Source organism: Aulonocara sp. 'chitande type north' Nkhata Bay, linkage group LG18 (genome assembly GCF_057382095.1).
Source record: "Aulonocara sp. 'chitande type north' Nkhata Bay isolate Kocher_YH1m ecotype deep benthic linkage group LG18, A_spYH_male_GT1.1, whole genome shotgun sequence".
Taxonomy (NCBI): Eukaryota; Metazoa; Chordata; class Actinopteri; order Cichliformes; family Cichlidae; genus Aulonocara; species Aulonocara sp. 'chitande type north' Nkhata Bay.
In genome coordinates this window covers 31,178,962-31,196,437 of record NC_141361.1, presented here as the reverse complement: position 1 = coordinate 31,196,437, position 17,476 = coordinate 31,178,962, and the positions used below count along the sequence as shown (strand labels likewise).

Below are 17,476 nucleotides of genomic sequence, written 5' to 3'. Positions count from 1 at the left end.
CGGATATGGGTCGCATAGGGTAAAAAAAACGGATTTGATGCGCAGTGTGAACGTAGCCATTTTGCTATTACTGTTTTTATTCTGATGTTGCCACAAGTAACACACATACACACTTACATGCATTAGTTGTGTGCAAGCTGGCCTCATAATGGATGTATCACATATTATATCATCTGAACTGACTAGTAGGTCTTTGGTCATTAGCATGCGAGCCTCTCTTGAAGGGGGACCTAGTAATGCTAATTTGTCAGCTAATGCTAGCTAGCTTGGTTAGCAAGCAGCAACATACACACATGTCAGCTAATTAGCTAACTGTCTAAGAAAATACCAGAATTTCGCTCACCAAAATTGAAGCACAAGCTTTTTGGACAGTCTGTACCACACAGCAAGCCATTGAACTAGTCAGATAACCTTTTAAAAATGACAAGAGTTTGCGGTTTGCTGAGTTTCAAGTCTGTATTTGTATTTTTGGCTTCTACAACAGTAGCTTTGTGTCATTCAGCCTTGAAACCCATTTTATTTTCTTTGTCCTCGCTTAAGGTAAAGTTTCTTTTCATCGGCTTACACCAGGTTTAAACAGCAACTGGGTGGGGTGTCTGTCCTGACATGGTGATATTAGAGACAGCTCCAAATCCAGGAGCAGAAATATTGTTTAATATTTATAGGACTCTGAAGTGTGAGCCTTGGCTCACAGAGAGTCCAGCATTCTAAGAGTATATGTGTCACAAAATAAGGAAAAATGTAATAAATTGTACTTTTCGCTGTTCCTTTATTTGACAAGGGATCGCCACAGCAGATACTTTGGTATATCTGATATGGCGGATACCCTTTCTGATGCCTGCTCAACCTCTTTAATGAGAGTAAAAAGAGGAACGTCACCACACAAAGTCAAAGCTGGAGCTGTTTAAAACTGTCCAGTAGAGGTGTCAGTAGTATGCTTGTACACTGGTGTTTTAAAATATTTGGTTATTATGACTTTCAGCATTGAGAACCAGAACACTGCAGTCCTGTGCAGACAGAAAATATCTTGCTAGTTAAGCAGACTTGACAGCCATGGCACAGATCATGAAGAATACTCTATTAGGGTAATATTTCACTGCCTGGTTTTATAACGCATGGATATTGACTGCTAATAGCAGCAACTAAAATATACAATACAAATTGTCAAAAAATGAACTTGAGTTATATTTTATATCTAAACTCAATGTATATGTTTGGTTTAGGACGCTGGTATCTGTTCAAGGCTTGGATGGCAGCTTAGTGAAACCTATAAGCTCCATTTTAAAAAGTCAAAAAGTTTTCATAAATCACGCGTACGTGCCATTTAAGAGCAAATCTTTTCATTTGGGTGGCTCTTGATAGAGACCTTTTCTTAGGCTTAATTTATGCGTGATGAATAACCACTAATTAGCTGATGTGCCAACAAGCAAGCAGCTGATTAGGATATTTGTGTCTGCTGCTGTGATCATTATAGCTGATTAAATAAACAAAATTTACCAATTTGTGCGAAAGAAATAAAACAAGAAAGATCAAATTGTTTTGCTGAATCACTCAAATCAAGTGGAGAAGGCACATCAGCGCTCAGCCACTGCAGTGCTGGTTTCAAAGGTATGGTTTGGATCTTTAAATGGCTTTCTGACAGTCCTTTGGCTGGTTCGAGATAATAAAAGTGACATAATTACAATAAGTCACGCCAGACCACAGGATACAATCAATCACTGTTTCCAAGGCAGCGTTTAAATAAAGACGAGCTATTATGAAAGAAATATGCACTCATCAACAAAGGAAGGAAGTGAAGAGAGTGATACAAGCGCACGTACAGAGCCTATTTCTCAGATCCTTTAAGGTTTACAGTTTTCCATCACCATTATTACCCTTAATTAATCCCCCCCCCCCCCCCCCTTTTTTTTTTTTTTGGTCAGGCTGTGAACCTGGCGGCTGTTGCCTGATGACTAAGACCCTGTGCAGGTAACGACCAACGTTCTGTGCAAAGGTCGTTGTTTGCAGCCCGACTACAAATGCAGATGAATGCAGCTAATAAAAAGCTTAATCATCATCAGACGATAGCTGATTGTTTTCAGATTGCATTTTGGGAAATGCATTCCTCTTGTGGTTTCCACACTCAGTGTTTGGCTGCACATAACCAAACTCACTCAAATGTGACTGATCAGCACTCTGACTGTGCAAACTGAAACCTGAAAGCTTCCGGGACCAAAATGTTCAGCCCTCGTCAGCAAATCCATCATATTCATATGCAAATATCTGTTTACAGGGATTTTTTTCCATCAGTCACCACACAGTACTATAGGAATACGTGGCTCCTTGATTAAATCCACCCATACTTAATTAAATTCAGACAATGCATTTAGTAAAGGCGCACACTGCTTTACATGCAGTCTTATAGTTGATGGTGCATGTCAGAGTGGATTGGTCTGTCTCAGGGCACAAATGTAGTGAAGGTGACAGTGCCCAAGAGTATAGGTTCATCATTCTCAAATGGAAGAACTTCCTAAATCTGGCAGTCAAACTGAGTAAAAGCAGAGGATAACTGTTAGTGCAGCACTCCTCCAATCAGGCTTTGAAGGAAGAGTGGCCGGAGGGAAGCAATTCCTCACTAACAGGTACAAGACAGCCCACTGGTGGTTTGTCAAAAGGCAGCTGATTGGGCTCTTGGGCTATAACAAGAAAAATCCTCTGCCCTGATGAAATAAAAATTGAACTGTTCCACCATAGCTCCCATTGCCATGTGTGGAGAGAGCCGGGTAGGGAGAATCACCTTATTAATGCCATCGATACAGTCGCTCAAAGTGGTGGTTAGGCAGCATCGTGCTGTAGGGATGTTTTTCCTGTGACAGAGACTGCAAGAGACCCTTCGGAATAAATACAGAATAATCCCGAGTGAAAACCGTTTTCAGAGGGCTCAGGATACCAAGCTAAGCAGGTTTATATTTCAAGAAGACATTGAAACAAAGCACATCACAGAGAAAACACAAGAGTTGCTTTGGATAACACTGTGAAAATCCTGGAGTTTTGCAGGCACAATCCAGACCTGATGCCAGGAGCAGCTCGGGAGACCTGAAAGCGGCCGAGCACCAACACTCTCATTCCAACCCGGCTGAGCTTAAAGGATTCTGCTGAGAAGAATGGCAGAAACCCCTGAAAGAAAGGATCATTCCCAAGAAAACTTGAGGCTGTTATTGCTTCCAAAGGGGCCTTAACCAAGACAAGGACCTGAATACTTATAAAAACTGCACATCTCAGACTTAACACACTCCAAAAACCTGTTTTTTGTTTTGTTGTTGTTTAGTACGTGTGTATGATGCCTCAAAAAAAATCCATCTTAAGATGAGTGTGAATCATAACAAAACTCAAAAAAACAATCCTATAAGGGGGAAGAAAGAAAAATAGCACCCTCTAAAAACTCAATAAGTTTCATTTTGCTTACACAATAACTCAAAAAAAGACCCAGGTGGAGTGCCCAGCAAAATTAAGTTATACAGATTCAGAAAACAAATGCATATCATTAAAAGAGAATAAAAACCAGTCTGCACCCAATGCAGCTTAATATTAGCGTTGCCATTTTTAATGACCTAAAAAAAAGCTTGAAAAGGAACATTAATGCTATTTATAGTGCTAACACAATGCGTATTTTATGGCTAAGAGTAGTGATGGAGAACATAGTGCTGGACTGTGGGAGCGTAAATGCCTAAGATGCCTGAGGCAACTCTAGGCTTCCCACCATAATGATACAATTTGATTATAATGAATCATTAATGTAATAACTTAACAAATCAAATTGCAAATTTCACTGTAATTACGCAACATCTTATTATTAATGGCAACTGGCCAGACATACAGGCGCACACACCAGCATAGAGAAACATATGTGACACAGACACACACACAGGCATACAATGATAATTAAATACATCTGTAAGGATTCTGCAAGTGAGGACACAAACGTTGCACACATCAGTGGGGACATGCTGCTGTGCCTTTGTGCTGGTATCAAGACAAACCAGGCTCAGGGAGGGACAGCCATCTGAGTGATGAGAGGACAAAAAAAACAAAACAAAAATAAAATGAAACAAAAAAAAACCCCAAACAAACAAAAAAAACACACTGTGGAAGAAAGACAGATAAATAAATATTAACTAATCAACATTACACCATTTTAATACCATTCAAACTATTCAATGAACCCTTGTGCATGGTGGATGGGGCTGTGGGATTAATGTTGATCGCTATATGTATTTGCAGTGACCCTTCCCTTCAAGAGGACAAGCAAGGTCCAGTAAAATCCCCCAAACTCAGCCCCTCCACAAAGCCATGAATTTTCTTCACTTAACTTTGTCACCCGTGTCCGTGTTCTGCAGTCAAACCAGAAGACGTGACAAAGTGCAGCTTCTGAAAGCATTTTGTGAAGCAGAAAGTCTGGATGTTAACATCCACAGTGTGAGAACAGTTCGACATGCTTCACTGTTTGCACACTTTCAACATTTTCACACAGCACTCGGGATAAAAATATAGCTGCTCAACAGAACCCAATTAATCAGTCATATTTGAGAGAAAACTAAGAAGCCACACATGCACGTAATTTTAGCCCTTTAGCCTAAAATCAATCATCATAGTATCTGTTGAAGTTTTAGCAAGCAGCCAATCCCCCACCAGAAGCACACTGATGCTTTCAGCGTCTGTGATCTCATGATCCCATTGAAGATAAAAAGCTATAGTCTTCTGATGCCAGTGAGCTGCATTTCTTATTTACATCTCAAACACCACTCCACACATGGAAACTGCACGTTTCTCCCTGTGCGATCTGACTTTTTACGCAGCCAAATCAATCTAAACCCCCATAATCAGCTGATGCAACGAAAGGAACAGCGAGAGAGAGAGAAAGAAAAAAAACACAACCTACTTTGAGGCAAAGTCTCTGTAGCAGATGAGGAAAAAAGTGTTTTTTGTTGTTTTGCACAGAGTACACACCAGCAGACTAACAGGCTGACTAACCAGCTCCATTGTGAGCTGTGAGAATTCAGATGCAAGTCTTCTCAGAAACAGCCAAACAAAAGCGATCACTCCCTCCTTTTTCTACCCGCCCTCCACTCCTCGCCCCCTCCGATCTCTGCTCCCTCCAATTCACGGCTGAGGGGCAGACACCTGTTACTGCAGAGCAAGAGGAAGGGACTGTGATGGAATTTAATGCTGGAAAGAAGAACTGGTGAAGGAGTTGCATAAAAAAATAAGCAACGCAGACACGTACCTTCACATGGACCATACTTCACAAAGAGACAAAATCACAGAATATCCCGCTTTGCTTTGCTCCTGTCTAGTCGAAAAGCGACAACAGTGCTCCCTCTCCCTCCTCCAAACACTCATCTGTCCTGGGTCAAACCAAGTGATAGAGAGATAAAATAGAAAGACATAGAGCGAGAGCGTGCGCGTGAGAGAGAGAGAGAGAGACCACAAGTGTCACTTGAGCTGCCTGCACCTCGGCCCCTTGTCTGTCTCTCGCTCTCTCTCTTAGCTTCTATGTCTGTGTCTCTTTTTCTCCCTCCTCCGGGGCCATGAAGCACACACTCACACACATACACACACTGTGTTCACTGAGGCACAAAGGTCCCCATGGCAACGGAGCATTTAGAAGCCCCGTGGCATTATTTATGCAACGTTGCATCACAATGGGCCCTCCCACCGGCACAGCATGCCAAAAAAGCCCGCCGCTCGCCAGTCACTCTCTGTGACTCTCACTCTCCCTCTCTTTCTCTCTGAGCAGACCATCTGCACCCCCTCCCTCCCTCATCCACCATCACTGAAAAGCAAGGAGGGATTTTGGGAGGAGGAGAGCAAAGGAGCCTGAAGATGGAGAGGAAGTGGGATGGAGGAAGGCACTCTCACTCACACACACACACACACACACACTCTCTCTCTCTCTCTCTCTCTCTCTCTCTCTCTCTCTCTCTCTCTCTCTCTCTCTCTCTCTCTCTCTCTCTCTCTCTCTCTCTCTCTCTCTCTCTCTCTCTCTCTCTCTCTCTCTCTCTCTCTCTCTCTCTCTGTTCTGCCTCAGTGAAATCCTATGGGCTGAGACGGGATGTAAGGAGTGTATGGGGCCAAAAAAGTGCATTAGGTGTGTTATAACTCACCCAAACACAAAACCACATGTAGATTACACACGGCTGTAGTACGATGTAGTTATTATCTGCAAAGACCCGATCACATCACCATTTTATAAAAGTGTACAATCAGGTCATTTCAACTGAACCAACATTTGTCTCAGTGGAATCTAAAGCAGTATGACTGAGCCTTTCTGAACTCTAACATGAGGAAGCGCCAAGCCTCAAGGGAATGGAGAGTCACACTATCCAAACTACACACCGAGGCGGAGTGTAGGTGTCTTTGCTTAAGTGCTCCACGAACAGGGGTGGTTTGTATCGTGCTCGAAATCTATTGTTCTTTTAGTGACTGTGCAAGCTTGGTGGCAAAGTGTCAGCGTTATCATATCCCAGAATAAGATAAATGTATTCATACATAACTTCCCTTAGCTGCTAACATGTTAGGGTAGGATTGACACAGGAGAAGTGAAACGCTGATGTTCTTTCCTGGTTTTCACAAACAGGTGCACTGGCTGCTTTTCACCTCATTCATTTAAAGGTAGACTTCTTTTGTACACTTATATCAATAATTATAAACTTCAGTACAACTAAAATTTGAAATGAGCCATCTTATCATCAAGTGACATTGTTGCCCTCTGCAGGACTGAACTATTAGGAGTGGTAATAGATAGCCCTGTATGACATTAGGCCTAACTTATTACAATTAGACTGAAACAGGACTAAACTTAGTTGTAGAATTTGAGGTTTCTTTCATAAAACAAGTCAATGGAAGTCTGAAGTAGTTTTCACTGACTGCTGATTGACTCCCTATTGTCTGTTGGTTCTACTATTTCATACTAGCAGATTATTAAGATTGTTGATTCTGAATTAAGCTTTGTGGTTGGTGGTGTGGGGCTGGAAGTCCGCACAACTGGTCTTCCAAAATGGAGGATGCTATCATATAAACTGCATTTACAGTATACAGTTTTACAGTGGCTGATTACTGCTAGCATGTCTATGTACAGCTAGTACCATAGACTACAAGTTAACTCGTCACAGTGTTAACTTACAGTGAAATGAAATATTGTCAAATAATTATACCCAGGTGAGCATCACATGAAACACACACATGCATAACCACGTCTTACCCAGAAGCAATCTGACTGGAAACCTGAATCCATGATTTCGCAGCAGGTGTTTCTCTGATTGTTACTTTCCATCGTGCCAAGAAGCCCTGTGAACGTATCTTCAGACTGTTTTAGTTTTGTTTTACGCTCTCTGACTCGCCCACCTCCTCTCTCTGTCCAAACAACACTAAAGCAGTCACTGCAACCCAATAAAAACATTGCGTGCATGCAAAGCTCCAGCGTCCAATCATTTCCTTATTCAAATTTGAACTGGCTCAGTTTACGTGGCTGTTCAGCTTCAGGCAGGTTAAATCACAGAGGTAAGATGAGTGTTTGGGTGAAACAGATGGATCAGTTTGATCAACTCTTTGTTTCGGTGTGAAAGTTGGATAACAGCAAATGATTTGAACACGCCCTGAACATGTGTGTATTTGTTATTTCAGGCTAAAGAAATGTGTCTTAGTAGTTGTATCTACACAGTAAATTGTATGGCCAGCAACAAAAGATTGTTTTTTCCCCCCAATCGATTTCCATTAATTTCAGAAAGTACTTATCAAATGGTGAAACATGTTGTGTTACTCTATCACAAAGAACATTAGGCCTAAGCAATACTGCATCACTGTTCTACATCTAAAGAGTTTGGAGACGCCTTTACAAAGACTGGTGAGAGCAATGCAGAGGCAGAGACATCCTGCCTTTGTAATCACACCAAGAGTGTTTCATTAGACCCTCCTTCCCTCATGAACATAAATGTCTTCTAACTTCAAAACATCAAGTGTGAGGGCAGAAAGCTTTGACAGAAAGATGCAGATTAAATGAATCAGCTATTCACTAGCAGATAATGATTCTTTTTGTCTCGTTATGTGCAAACACCAAACATCCTGCTGGGTCAGGACTCCATGGAGGTATGGCTCCTGCTAGATGTTGGACTTTAAGGTGCTATGTGGCATGGTAGTATCCATTGATAGAAGGTGAATTATGGCCATAAAAAGATGCACATGGTCAGCAAATACATTTGAGATAGGCTGCACTATTCAAAGGATGACTGATCAGTAGGAGGTTGATTCCTGTTGTTCAATGGTTTTGAAATGATATACAGCAGCACTTTTCTACTCCCAGTACAACAAGCCACATTCACCCAATCACAGGGGGGCAAATTCGAGGTTCAATATCGTCCCCAATGACACTAGGACATGCGGACCGGAGGAGCCGGGGCTCAAACGAATGACCTTCCCGTTAGTAGACAACCCACTGCATCTGCTGAGCTGCAGCTGCTGCCATTGAAACCATCTCTAGCAGGCTAAGATGCCAGCGTCTGTCCTGTTAGGATATTTTTGGTGCAGAACCTGACAGTCATCCACCTCAAGATTACATGTGCTGTATATTCTAAGATTTTTGTCTGCTTAGTTGGAAAGAATAGCTATCTGAGGTACCACAGCCTCTCTGCCAGCTCCAACCAGTCTGGTATTCTCCTCTGACCTTTCTCACCAACAAGCGGTTTCTGTCTGCAGAACTGCCACTCACTGGATGTTTTTTGTTTTTCACACCATTCTGAGTAAATTGTAGCAACAGCTGTGGTGAAAATCCCAGAAGATCAGATGCTTCAGAAATACCCATAACACCTGGCCTACCACCAACAATCATACCACAGTTAGTTAGCTAGTAAAAACCAGCTGGATTATCAAATTTGCTAATTTTTTAGAAATGTTCAAAACTAAATATCGGCTGTATAAATGTTTTAAGACCTAAAACTGAATCTCCTAATTACTACTTCTCTTAGTTGTAAAAGTAGTTATAGACCTGGTTTGAACTCTGGGCTTAAAAATGGCCCACAGTTCAAACCAGGTAATCAATTGATGGTTTAATTTCCATCAATTGAGTTATTAATTGCAGTTAATAAGGGAGGAAAATAAGGAAAATTGGAGTCCCTTTTGGATCTGCTTTTTCTGTGTGTGACAAAGTGGGTGCATTTGTAATGCCCTCCCTTTGTCCCAGATGTGTTGACCTGTTTTTGCACATTATTCTGTCTCTGTATTTATTTGCTATGATTTGCTATTTGTCAAAGTAACATTGCTGCACTCACTATCCCAGGTTTGTTTGTGTAAGCATTCTGTTGCCAGCAAATCAAACATACTGCAAATTAAAGCAAATACTCAGTTACATGTTTCTTTATATTTTATTATGTTACAGATTAAAGGGCGATTAATGGCCCTATATATAGTCAGTCTCTGCCAGACTCAGATGAGAGAGGAGAGGTGAGCTGTGTTACCAAATCCAGGTACTTTTGAGTTTTGTTAATGAAGTTACTTTGGGGGTAAGTTTTGTTTGGAAGTTTCATGCAGGATGGGGTCCACTGTAAATAAATTGCTCACCTCTGAAAACCCCAAATGTCTCCTGAGTCTGCTTCCCTACCACCTTCTTTGACGTTCGAGTCTGACTACTTCACACTGTGAAAAACAGTGTTGTTCTCCATAGACCGTAAATGCAGCTAATGTTACACAATATAATAATAAGCACCAAAAACTAATGGAAAACAATACATTTTGAAATTTTGCTAAATTTCCTTCCCTTCATTTGATTCACACTGGGTTCGTCTGCTGCTAACTATTCATGGACGTATAACATTTTCTTTATATTTACCACTCAGGCTAAAAGTTGAATATGTACTGTCCATCACGTCATGGTTAAAAACTTTATGTCCACTGAGGCAGCCACGTCTCCTAATGCATGTTTACAGAGGCAGGAGTTCGGTCCATAATTCAAATCATTATTACGTGCTGGATTTTCAATCAGTTTCCAAGTGCTTTAACATTTATATCTCATACAACTTTCTGATTTCCCAATGGCCCCACCCCACCTGTTTCTAAGTCCCGCCCTTGTACCACTTCATTTAGAAAAAAAAAAACAACAACCCTGCAAACACGCCTGTTGTCTGGGGAAATAAGTGGCTTAATAAAAGGAGCCCAACATTTTTTTTGCCTTTGGGCAAAGAGGTTAATCCAGCCATGAGCCTCACTGATTGCATGGGTGTCATTTTCCTTCAAACTCAAAAAACTAACATAATAGAAACGGACTATTATTAAAGCTTTTAGTCCTTTAATCAATAGACTACACAGCCTTAACTTTCTTGAAAAAAAGACACACACACACACACACACTCTGGTGGCAGGAACTCTGAATGTGTGCATGTGTGTGCATGTGAGCGAGTAATCATAGCTTGATAAGCAATTGAGAGAAAAGGACAACAATTAACTATGTCTTAATGAGCAGGTTCCACAATCAAGTGCTTGTCAGCTGATTGCATTACTAAAGATTCAGCTCCAATCTGAGCTTCTTAATGGAGACAGAAGGAGGACGGAAAGAGAGTTAGTGTGCAGCCACTAGCTCATAAGACCACGCTGGCCCCTGAAAACCCCATTAAAGCAATTAGTAAAGTAAGATAAATGACTGTAGGACAGTGGTGGGCTGCATGGGGAGCAAAGTTAGAGTATGTGTGTGTCCTAGCTGAAGCCGTTCCTCTCTCTTTCTCTCTCTCCCCAGTGTAAAGCGGTATAATTGTGCCCCTTGGTGTCCGACTGGCATTTAGATGTTTTAGATGGGGGGTGGTACTGTTCGATGCGAAAATGTCACAGTGGCTGTGTAAGCTAAGCCCCTAAGTTAGTGTTTCAGGATGGACAATTATTAGGCACATCCAGCTGGTAACAAAGTTGTCCTGTAGGTGGAGGGAAAAAGGCCAACATGAGAAGGTGGGGCCTGATAAAAAGATTGTGTAGGGCAGCGGTCCCCAACCCTTTTTGCGCCACGGACCGGTTTATGTCCGACAATATTTTCACGGACCGGCCTTTAAGGTGTCGCGGAAAAATACAACAAAATAAAACCAGTACTGGTACTAAAAAAATTTTTTTTACTCATAACACATGGGAAAAGACCCATGGAAACTGAGTTAACGATAAAAAAAAAAGCTAAAACCCCTGAAAACCATGAATTTCACACCCGAGCCTCAACTCTCTCGGCCTGGTACCAAACGACTCATGGCCCGGGGGTTGGGGACCGCTGGTTTAGGGAGCCATATAAGTGTGATAAAGAAAAAGGAGAGATGGGGGGGGGGATTTAACTCTCCTCAGATACTACTTAAGCGTTCATCCCAAACCAGACAGATTTGTCTTGTTGTTCCCCTGTAGCTGGTCTAATTCCTCTCCTCATCCCTGCTTCTCTTTTCAACTGGCTTCAAAGATGTTGGTAGGTACATAAATTATGAGCAACGGTAAAATATTCAGAGTGCTGTGTCTTTGTTGAGCTTACAGTGCTGCTAAATAGGAACGCTACTCAGCTGCCATCAAGGTAAAATTGTTTATTCAAACTGCGGGCCAAATCAAAATCTCAAGGATGTTGAAAGCTCAAGGCCAAGTCATGAGGTAAACATCTAAAGGCTAAGAGTTCTCTCGGGCTTTCTTGACATTGTTGCTTTAATCGCACTGAAACACCTTGTGGCCTTTTTATTTCTGCCTCGTTTATTGCCCGTTGCTGGGAGCTTTGCCAGTCAGGCATTTTGTTTCTCCCCTCGAAAAATAAAAAATAACAAACGCTATCTTCAGGTGCAAATGAGGACACATAAGCACCTTTACCTAATAAAAGCTTGGCTGTTTGAATCCAAAATGGATTCAAAAACAAAACAAAATACAAAGACTTGCATGAGATCACAATAGATCTCTCTTTTTAAACATTTTAATCTTCTCTGAACTCATGTAATCACAACCCACGCATTGTTCCTCTTCAAAAGTCCAATTGTACTCAACTAAAGTGCAAACCAAGTGTCCTGCCACGCTGGTTTTTAATCAAGGATGCGTTAGTAGTCGACTTATGTGGGCTGGACTCCATGCAGAGCAGAAAGGATTAGTCAAGTAAACAATTAGCTGATTAGGGGAGCTATTTTGGTGAACTGGCTGAAAGGGGAAACATTTGTTGGTTTTACTTTCCCAAATTTTAGGATTTTCTTATGTTTTTCTTTAACATTATTGTTAGTTGTTACTCCCCAGGAACTGAACAGATGCATAGACTGTAACTAAACGATGGAATAGCCACTATGTCGTCACCAGTTAGATTTTTAGTCCTCCTTTCTGTTTTTGTTGTTTTTGGTCATTTTGTTTTGGTTTTGTTTGTTTTTGGGTTTAGAAGGGACTATATTTGGATGAAATGCTAAGTTAGCAGATAATGCTAACAAACTTTGTTAGCAAGCTGCATGTATCCAATGCACAAATGCAAATGCAGTATTTTTTTTAATTACTGTCAAGTAAAAGACTAATAAAAATTACAGAAATTCCTTAAAAGTAAAGGGAGAAAGTGGCAGGCTGTGCTACACAGTCTATATTTTTTTCAGATTATTTTATTAAAATGTTATAAAAGGGGCACCTGGTCCAGCAGGTGACCACAGGGGCTGAGCCAGGGCCCTGTGCTGGGCATCCGTCCCCATCTTTTATTCCCCTCTTCGGACAAAAGTTTAAAATAAAAGTCCAAAATGCCACAAAAAGCACCAACAACGTGGAAAAACCAAAGCATTTTTATTTTTATCCTAAACATGTTTTTTTTTTTTTTTTTTGGGGGGGGGGGGTTATAAAGAATGACTTGACTAGTCATTACAGGAATTGTAGTTTTGGCATTTCTACAATGATCTGATTTTTTCCAGAATGTGCTACTTGGACAAAAGTAGGCATCTGAATATGTGAGTTTCCTTCCTGAGGCAGTGTAAATGCAGAATAGCAAATCAAGTGCATGGAAAATTTACAGTGAGGATACTGCAGCCAATGTTCAAGTTGCGCTTCAACTTTTGATCCCAAAACAAACTAGAGGCCAACCTTTGTTAAAAATTTGATTTATGTTTAAAGCCAACAAAAAATACAGCTTTGGGCCAAGAAAGTATCAGTTAAAAAACAGCAAATTATTCATTGCTGGAACTTTGTGCGCATCCATCTTTCTCGATGACGTCAAAGAAAGAAGCAGCAGCAGCTAGACTTTGATCAGGGACATTAATATGCACATTCTATAAATGTATGAATGATAAGCTTTTGCTTTAGACAATGTGAGATCAGAGAGAAGACTGAGAGCAACTGGAGACCGCTGTTTTCATTCAGAAGAATTTCTGTAGTCTTTCTCTGCAGACAGTTCCCCTTGTGGTCTTCTTCACTTTGGTTTTACCTCACATACTCTGTTCTGTTGCTGCAGCTGTTCCCACTGAGCTTATTCCAGAATCAGAATCAGAATCAGAATCAGAAAGGGTTTTATTGCCAAATGTTGAGCAGGTTTACAACATTAGGAAATTGCTGCGGTGCTTCAGTGCAAACATACTGTCATAAAAATATAAAAATAAGAATAAGAATTAAAAGTGCTAAGTGGATAGATATATACATGATATATACATGAGTGCAGGTGGTGATCAGTGCCAAACATGGAATGATGCAGTGAACACAGCGTAGGGTCATGTGTTAGTGGTGGGAACAGTCATACGGTTATTGTTCATGTGTCCGACAGCAGAGGGGAAGAAACTGTTCTTATGGCGAGAGGTTCTGGTGCGAATGGACCGGAGCCTCCTGCCTGAGGGGAGCAGGTCAAACAGACTGTGTCCACTTGTATAACTGGCTGTCTGAAGAAGTGCTCCAGCGTGAGACATCGCTCAATACAGTCAACATCAAGACAGTTTTGCCACTTTCCATTTTGGTTTAGCTTTACTGTGCAAATGTGTTCAGTCTTTAAAAATGTGCCATGTTCCAACTGTGGACATTTTTTCCACATCTCATTCAGCTCTGCTTTTATTTGATGAAGGTGTGAATAGCAGAACTGACATGGAATCTCCATCCATCCGTGCGTCTACCACTCCGTTTTCTACCACTTATCTGTGTTCTGTTTGTGTGGGCAGCAGTTGGTAACAATGCCCAGACTTTATCTCCTCCAGCTCTTCTATGGGGATATCAAAAAGTTCCCAAGCCAGCACAGTGTCTCCTCCGGGGTCTCCTCCGGTTTGATGCATGAAGAACATCTCACCTATTACGTGTCCAGAAAGCATAAACCACCTCAAATGGTTCTTTTCAAGCAGCTCTACTCTAAGCTTCACTCTTCTGATGAACACTGACACACTTTAGAAGGAGCTTCTTGCTGCTACTGACTCAGCCTTGGATCAAACCACGTGCCAGGTCCCGACGGAACTAAGGGGGTAGGCTCAATCACCAGGTGCTTTTCTGATCCCCTCCCCCAGTGTGGGGCCCTCATCTTACTGTTCCAGGCCTGTGCCTGGTTGTAATCTTCATAGGGGTCTTTTGAATTGCATTTTTTTTGTCACATAGTGTCCCTCCACCCAGAGATCATATGCAATCTGATCTTTTCAGTTCTTATTCGGACCACTTCCATATTTGGTCCTAAATCAGGTACAGCTAAAAAAAGAAAAAAAAAAGAAAAAGTGCACTATCACACTGAAGAGTCAAATCAGAATTCATGTGGACTTAACATCGCTCACCTGATGGTCTAGCTTCAAGTGTTACAAATGTGGAGGGACACTGACAGATGGGGTTAAAAGTAACCGTCCTCCCAACATCTGGAAATTTTTGCAGAAATCTGCTTCAGTGAGGTAATTCATCTCGCACGTCAAAGACACCTGTCTCCAACTCGGTATTTACACAGAATCAGCAACCGTAATTAAAGAAATGTCTCTTTTCTTATCCTCACCATCATGCCATGTTTTCTGTATGACAGAGTGTTTTGTCTTTGGTATTCTTCATTTTTTGCTTGCAGACAAGTTTAGGTAAAAAAAAAAAAAAAAACAGAGCAGCAAACCTGATCTGAGCACTGCGATGTGAATACAGCATTTTAGATTTAAATGAGTGTGACTTTACCACACATCACCACTGACACTTATCAACCTTTAATGTATCAGTAATATTTTATAATATTGATGAACATTTTCAGCACTGTCAGTAAAGAAATCCACCCTTCAATTTTTAAAATACATTTTCATTTTTCATTATAGAAAATGAAAATATAACAAATACAGACTTTTTTATTTTCCAGAATATAAATGTAGAAGAGAAGACGGTCCAAAATATGAGGCAAAACTTTGTAAATACTTTTAATTTAAAGCTGAATCCAACTCTATAAGCCTGAATTTAAGACTTTTTCAGTTGTATTTCACTGTTGTAGCAAACCTAAAAAAGCGTCTGGACGTTTCACCTCTCATCCAAGAAGCTTCTTCAGTATGTTGGATATATATATATATATATATATATATATATATATATATATATATATATATATATATATATATATATATATATATATATATACAGTGGGGCAAAAATGTATTTAGTCAGCCACCGATTGTGCAAGTTCCCCCACTTAAAATGATGACAGAGGTCAGTAATTTGCACCAGAGGTACACTTCAACTGTGAGAGACAGAATGTGAAAAAAAAATCCATGAATTCACATGGTAGGATTTGTAAAGAATTTATTCGTAAATTAGGGTGGAAAATAAGTATTTGGTCACCTCAAACAAGGAAAATCTCTGGCTCTCACAGACCTGTAACATCTTCTGTAAGAAGCTTTTCTGTCCCCCACTTGTTACCTGTATGAATGGCACCTGTTTGAACTCATCATCTGTATAAAAGACACCTGTCCACAGCCTCAAACAGTCAGACTCCAAACTCCGCCATGGCCAAGACCAAAGAGCTTTCGAAGGACACCAGGAAAAGTATTGTAGACCTGCACCAGACTGGGAAGAGTGAATCTACAATAGGCAAGCAGCTTGGTGTGAAAAAATCAACTGTGGGAGCAATCATCAGAAAATGGAAGACATACAAGACCACTGATAATCTCCCTCGATCTGGGGCTCCACGCAAGATCTCATCCCGTGGGGTCAAAATGATAATGAGAACGGTGAGCAAAGATCCCAGAACCACACGGGGGGACCTGGTGAATGACCTGCAGAGAGCTGGGACCAAAGTAACAAAGGTCACCATCAGTAACACACTACAACGGCAGGGAATCAAATCCCGCAGTGCCAGACGTGTTCCGCTGCTGAAGCCAGTGCATGTCCAGGCCCGTCTGAAGTTTGCCAGAGAGCACATGGATGATACAGCAGAGGATTGGGAGAATGTCATGTGGTCAGATGAAACCAAAGTAGAACTTTTTGGTATAAACTTAACTCGTCGTGGTTGGAGGAAGAAGAATACTGAGTTGCATCCCAAGAACACCATACCTACTGTGAAGCATGGGGGTGGAAACATCATGCTATGGGGCTGTTTTTCTGCCAAGGGGACAGGACGACTGATCCGTGTTAAGGACAGAATGAATGGGGCCATGTATCGTGAGATTTTGAGCCAAAACCTCCTTCCATCAGTGAGAACTTTGAAGATGAAACGAGGCTGGGTCTTCCAACATGACAATGATCCAAAACACACCGCCCGGGCAACAAAGGAGTGGCTCCGTAAGAAGCATTTGAAAGTCCTGGAGTGGCCTAGCCAGTCTCCAGACCTCAACCCCATAGAAAATCTGTGGCGGGAGTTGAAAGTCCGTGTTGCTCAGCGACAGCCCCAAAACATCACTGCTCTCGAGAAGATCTACATGGAGGAATGGGCCAAAATACCAGCTACTGTGTGTGCAAACCTGGTAAAGACCTATAGTAAACGTTTGACCTGTGTTATTGCCAACAAAGGTTATGTTACAAAGTATTGAGTTGTATTTTTGTTATTGACCAAATACTTATTTTCCACCCTAATTTACGAATAAATTCTTTACAAATCCTACCATGTGAATTCATGGATTTTTTTTTCACATTCTGTCTCTCACAGTTGAAGTGTACCTCTGGTGCAAATTACTGACCTCTGTCATCATTTTAGGTGGGGGAACTTGCACAATTGGTGGCTGACTAAATACTTTTTTGCCCCACTGTATTAGGGGTGCAACAATACACAAAATTCACGGTTCGGTTCGGTTCGATACTTTGGTGTCACGGTTCGATATTTTTTCGATACAAAAAAAATGTTCATGCCCTTTTAATTTGTCATTTATTAAAATTATAAATATATATTTTAACTCAAAAGTACAGTTTTTAAATTTAACCCTAACCCTTGTGCGTGTTTTTTATTTTGACAGCGAATGCGCACCTGCGGACAACTTATGTGCAGCCCTGGTTATTTAGCTCGTCATATTGCAGCCACAGAAATTATTTTGTCCATGAAACCATAAAGCTGCACTTTCTTTTTGCCTTATAGTCT

General features: G+C 41.1%; 1 protein-coding gene across 9 annotated transcripts in view; it reads right to left on the bottom strand.

Annotated features, from left to right (window-relative positions):
- ctnnd2b (catenin (cadherin-associated protein), delta 2b) overlaps positions 1 to 17,476 on the bottom strand; it is a 227,297-nt gene that overhangs the window by 147,341 nt on the left and 62,480 nt on the right. The window contains exon 1 of one of the 9 annotated variants that reach the window (XM_086273581.1): positions 5,264 to 5,586. The exons of the other annotated variants lie outside the window; for them this stretch is intronic. Within the exon in view, the coding sequence (XP_086129707.1) occupies positions 5,264 to 5,278 (15 nt within the window). The 5' untranslated portion in view covers positions 5,279 to 5,586. Of the gene's footprint in view, positions 1 to 5,263; positions 5,587 to 17,476 lie in introns of those variants that run through there. 9 annotated transcript variants of the gene reach the window in all.